Source organism: Gigantopelta aegis, chromosome 4 (assembly GCF_016097555.1).
Source record: "Gigantopelta aegis isolate Gae_Host chromosome 4, Gae_host_genome, whole genome shotgun sequence".
Taxonomy (NCBI): domain Eukaryota; kingdom Metazoa; phylum Mollusca; class Gastropoda; order Neomphalida; family Peltospiridae; genus Gigantopelta; species Gigantopelta aegis.
This window is the reverse complement of record NC_054702.1, coordinates 4,585,300-4,591,258: the sequence shown is the minus strand read 5'-3', so window position 1 is coordinate 4,591,258 and position 5,959 is coordinate 4,585,300. Positions and strand designations below refer to the sequence as shown.

The 5,959-nt window shown below is 39.3% G+C and overlaps 1 protein-coding gene across 1 annotated transcript; it reads left to right on the top strand.

Moving 5' to 3' along the window:
- The first annotated feature begins 1,256 nt into the window (after positions 1 to 1,256).
- LOC121371201 (protein usf-like) lies at positions 1,257 to 5,959 on the top strand. The gene is made up of 3 exons (XM_041496908.1): positions 1,257 to 1,322; positions 1,577 to 1,657; positions 4,988 to 5,959. The coding sequence occupies exon 3, from the start codon at positions 5,014 to 5,016 to the stop codon at positions 5,638 to 5,640; it is 627 nt and encodes a 208-aa protein (XP_041352842.1). The 5' UTR covers positions 1,257 to 1,322; positions 1,577 to 1,657; positions 4,988 to 5,013; the 3' UTR covers positions 5,641 to 5,959.

Genomic DNA, 5,959 nt, shown 5'->3' with positions numbered 1-5,959 from the left:
TTCTTTCTCCTTTTTCCATACCAATACATTAGCAAAACATCATCATCATCATCATCATCATCATCATCATTGCAGCGGACTTGTAGGTATTTCGACATGTCGAATAATTAGGGATATTTGTTGTATGCTTCGAAGTATATATACCCTACAACACACGTGAATATCAAGTATTCTCGTGCAGCAACTGTAGACATGCATTTTTGTTAAAATCACTGACAGGTGTGTTCGTAAGCAACGGACAACGGACGACGGATAACGGGTGCGGGAGCGGGAGCGGAGAGTAAAAAGCGGATAAATGTGATCGCGGCTTAACGTTTTTGTCTTTTCTGAACGCTGGACAGCTTTCAGCGTCAAACTGCCATTGAAATGTTTTTATTTGATGACTACGTCAATCATGGAGTGTCACCCAAGTACGTTTGCTTAAATGTCAATAAACCTAATGCCGAAACCTCGACTAATTTACATCTAATTTGCAAAGTTATCAAAAAATATCACATTCTTTGATTGCACTGAAAATGTAAGATATTATATGATAAAGAATAAATATTATAATATTGGCCGCCCTTATTTTTAAAACTTTCAAAATAAAATATTGACTAAATTTTAGTGTGTTATGTGTGCTCTAATTGACAGTCCACAATATCACTCGAACTCTTGTTTGTTTTGTGTGGGGGTGGGTCTTTTTACTTTTCTTTTTTTCTTTTTTTCTTTTTTGTGGGGGAGGGTGTTTGTGTGGGGGGTTTTGTTGTTGTTGGTTGTTGCTTTTTTTTTGCTTTTTTTTTTAGCTTTTTTCTTCTTCTTTTTTTTTTTGGGGGGGGGGGAGCGGGGTTGTGGGGGAGGTTGGCGAGGAGATAGGCCTATTCCATTTAAAAAGGACGCAGCTGGGTGATGTGTGACTGGTGTTTGTCACATCTATATTTTATGAACCTTTTACCATTGATTTTAGCCATATTTTGTATTTCTCTATCCCTGTAAGGATTCTGTGCATCAACATGAATTTGTGTGTTTTATTGTAATATATAATCTCGCATCACTCTTATAAGGACTGAACGAATGAAGGAGGGAATGGTTAACGACAGCCAAGAACGATACTCTATAAGGAGTAGCCTGTGTACGTTCTAATGGTACAGTTTACAATCGCTACACTGCGTGGTGCCCAAACAAAATACCCCCTCCAGTGGCTCGCTGTCTTTCTATTCTCGTTGGTCGCAAGGTCACTGAGGTGGTGCGATCCAGGTCATGCCTGACGCTGACGACAGGTGGACTGAACTTCTGTTAAGGTGTTTTTATTCCTACAGTAGTGTAATAGCAAGGCGCATCGGGTAAGTACAACATACACATGTGAAAATATATATTATAGTTGTTCACTTCATACGTTGTTAGATAATCACTGACAAGTGGCATGAGAGTGATGTTTGTTCAGTGTTAAGGAGTTGATATGCTAAGAATTAATGGCGAAGCGGGTGCGGGGGCGGGGCGAGTTAATCATCTTGATCGCCGTCTTGCTTAAGATACAGGATCTGATAAAACTGTTGTTTTTTTGTGTTTTTTATGTCTTCTTGTTCTATTTTCATAGGCGTATGGATTCCCATTTCTGTATGGTGGCAGGCTGGTTTCTTCCCGAAGTAAACGCAAATGCCCGAATCTGGATAACAAGGTTACTTTCATATAAGCGTTACCGCCAAACAGCTATACAGGGTTACAAACGAATCACTGCGCATTCTACATGAATTACAACTACTTTTGCGGGTACAATGAAAGAAATACATGGTAAAAAGGCATCACATTTGCACATTTTGCTTAAATATCTCTATCGGCTTTGCCCGAATTTGAGGATTTAATCTAGCACTAGAGGGGCAGTTGTAGCCAGGATATATGTAGGGATCAATGATGGATACAAGTTTTCTCATTTGACAAATATACTAGTGACAAGACGTTAAGGATCTTATGAACACTTCACCTAGGAGCGTGGTAGCTCATTGTCTCTGCCAGTGGTACAGAAACACTCCTGCAGCCGTTGGATAACAGATGGTTAACTTGCAGGTGTCTAGCTACTTGTCTCATGTATATGTCCCCATTGATATATGCCACAGTCAGTTTACGTCTCAGTTTACGTCTTGGTGGCATGGCTATCCAAAACCTGATTGCAAATAAATGTATACCTCCCAACCATAATTAGACATGCTTGGCAAAACAATATTAAAAAGCCAAATATTTTTTATTTTTTATTTATGGATTTGACATACACTTTCTACCGGTAACCAAAGAAGTTTGCACTTGCAGGTTGGTGTACATGCAGTCTGCAATGTTTTAACTACGGTTGTAACCTACTTGTTATTACCTGTCACCGTCACTGATCTTTTTATCAATTATGTACTGGTCCTTAACCATTTGCGACTCGAATACTATGGGCTACTAAATTCAATACTAAAGGCACGACCAAAGAGACAATATAAAATTACCCATAAAACGGTGTAAACAACTGCTGTGAAAGGACTGCATTCACGAAACACACGATGATGCTTAAAGATTCATACCTGGGCTCGAACTTACTAATTTATCACCCACGGCAATTTTTTTTTGATAATTGCCGACGGTAAAAGGACCCACCGACGGTAAAAGGACCCACCGACGGTAAATTTTGAGTCTGCCGACGGGATTTTATTTTTCTAAGACTGACATTTGCTTCAAATAAAATTGACTGAAAGGTTATTTTTCTGTATGTACATGTTGTCGTATTTCGTCAATTTATGTCAATAAACTTCAATAAAGAAGAATTTATTATAAATGGAATCATGGACTAGTACCATCAGCTTACATTTAACGGATCCTGGTGTTTCTGAGACTACGTTTTCAGAGTTTTCGGTCAATATGACATGAACATTGTTCCATGGATGTCACTAAACTGTATAGGTAGAAAGATTATTATTCTAGGAAACCCTAACAAACCAAGGCATGGATCGATAGTAACACAACCTATAACATGAATGCTCTGATCACAGAACGAAACCCGCATTATCACATACGCTTACAGAACGAATTTTATTTGCTTTACAAGGTGCATACGAATATGGCAATCATATCCGCCCTCCCTCCTCATCCATTGTATTTAACAACAAGTAGAAACCTCACCGTAATCCTGTCCCTAAAGTTTAAAGTGGGATGGGCCCGGCAGATATTTTAACTTATTGGATGTAATAAAACTATTGATTGGCAAAACATAAATATCGGCCTTGGTCAAAAATCAATTCTGCTCCATATAACATCATAATTGCTGTGTATTATATGTTAATAGATTTGGCTGAAATTTGGATGGTAGTTAGATTCTGGGGGGGGGGGGGGGGGGGGGGTGATTGTATTTAAAATTTAAAACGTGTGTATAGGTTATGTGTATTGGCCTCTATCGCGAAGTATGCGTAATTTCTGTTTGTATGGCCGTTTCTGTGAAACTTACAGGTAAAAACTCTTGAAATTCTAAATTTAAATTCTACTGCCTAAGTGAAAATTAATCGGAATACTCGGGAATGCTAATGTTAACCCCAGCCTGTTCCAGCACGGAACTCAGTGTACGTTGAGAATTTTTCAAGTTACACGAATAATGTTTTCAGTGTTATAATATACTCTTTAGAGCGTTATAAACTGTTGAATTACTTTTTTAAATATAAGTTATTCAAACGAATGATTCACATATTTGAGCAGTATGTATACTTAAATCAATGACAAACTTAACTTTTGTTTTGTTTAACGACACCACTAAAGCACATTGATTAATTTATCATCGACTATTCGATGTCAAAGATTTGGTAGTTCTGACACGTAGCCATCAGAGGAAACCCGCTACATTTTTCTTAATGCAGAAAGGGGTCTTTTAACGCACTTTCACACAGGAAAAAGCACATACCACGGCCTTTAACCAGCCAGTTGAATGGATCGACTGAGGTGGTTCGACGCAAGCTCGTCAAGCGAGCACTAAACCGACTGAGCTAAATCAGAGAGACAGAGACAGAGAGAGAGAGAGAGAGAGAGAGAGAGAGAGAGAGAGAGAGAGAGAGAGAGAGAGAGAGAGAGAGAGAGAGAGAGAGAGAGAGAGAGAGAGGTGGGGCAAGGCACACAGATAGACTGGCATAATTACATTAAGCGAACATTTAACATACTTAATTTTAATAATAGACATCGCAGCGTTAATTGTGAGACACAGAGAAATAGAGAGGGCAGGTACACAGACATACCTGACTGCTTTAAAGGGACATTCCTGAGTTTGCTGTATTGTAAGATGTTTCCGATTAATAAAATATTTCTACGATTAAACTTACATATTAAATATATTTTCTGGTTTAGAATATCAGTGTCTGTATATTCAATGTTTTTCTGGTCGTCTTAATATTTGTAAGAAGCTCAAACTGGATTTTGTCTTCAAATAATTTCGTACGTACGAAAAAAGAATATTTTAGGAAATAAGATGAAATTTAACCTAGTACAAATATTAGAACGATCAGAAACACGATTAATATCACTAATAATTTATGAAGAAAAATATATTTGCTATGTAATTACAATCGTTAAAAAGTCTCTGTTAGTCGATATCATCTTAAAAATTGCAGCAAACTCAGGAATGTCCCTTTAAGTGTACATTTTAGCAGACATTGCCGAGTCAATATCAAGAGAAACACACACACACACACACACACACACACACACACACACACACACACAGAGAGAGAGAGACAGAGAGACAGAGACAGAGAGACAGAGAGAGAGAGGGACAGAGAGAGAGACGCACATACCTGGCTGTTTTAACTAAAATACATGTACATGTGTAAGTGGGTTGTGGGGCGGCAGGACCAATAAAAAAGAATTACAACACATAGCCGACTTCTAATTGTCCCAAACAATATGTTAAAAGTATATTGTACTTTGAAATTGCTCTACTCGGTGTACAAAACAAACATATTTATTTATATATGCACTATTGTTTTGTTTCTTTTAGCTGTTCAACTGGTCAACATCAAAACGATGGGTGAACGCGTCAAAGTTTCCTCAGAAAACAAGAAAGGGGAGGTGCCTGCCGTTTTCTTCAAAGGTGTCAAAGGATCTGCTGGAATCATAGTGCTCCAGGAATGGTGGGGATTAAACCAGCAGATACAAGACAGAGCACAGCAAATAGGCAAAAAGGGCGGCTTTACCACGATCGTTCCCGATCTTTACCGAGGCAAGTTGGGAACCAACCACGAGGAAGCAGGCCACCTCATGACTGGCCTCGACTGGCTTGGAGCGGTGAAGGATATCCAAGGCTGTGCTAAGTACCTGCTAAAACACGGGTGTACCAAGGTTGGAGTCACTGGCTACTGTATGGGTGGCGCCCTCATCGTAGCTGCTTGCTGCCTGACACCGGAAGTCAGCGCAGGCGTGGTGTTTTATGGGGTGCCCAGTAAGGAGCTGTGTGATCCCTCGACGATGAAGGTCCCTATCCAGTGCCATTTTGGCGACAAGGATGACATCGTGGGATTATCGTCCCCAACTGATGCTGAAAAGCTACGAAAGGTGAACCACGAGTTTTATATGTATGACGCGGGACACGCCTTTACCAACAGATCCAACCCAAACTTCAACCAAGAGGCAAGTGAAAAGGCGCTGGAATGAATGTATGTTTTCTTCAAGAAACATCTGAAATAAGCTAATACACCAACAGTGGGTCATGCTTTACAATACTTACTAAGATGACATTTCCCACTTGACAATCACGCACAAAATCAATCACCCAGTCTATTCTTAATTGTAAAACTGCATTCCTGCAGTTACTGTTATATACAAGAAAGGTGTGTGTGCTATTTTGGTGTTATTGTGATGTATGAAGAGTACAGGACCAACTTCAACCCACCTCACTTCTAGATATAAATCTCTGAGAATGCACCTGACAACATATACAGTTACTTAAAGGGGCATTCCTGAGTTTGCTGCA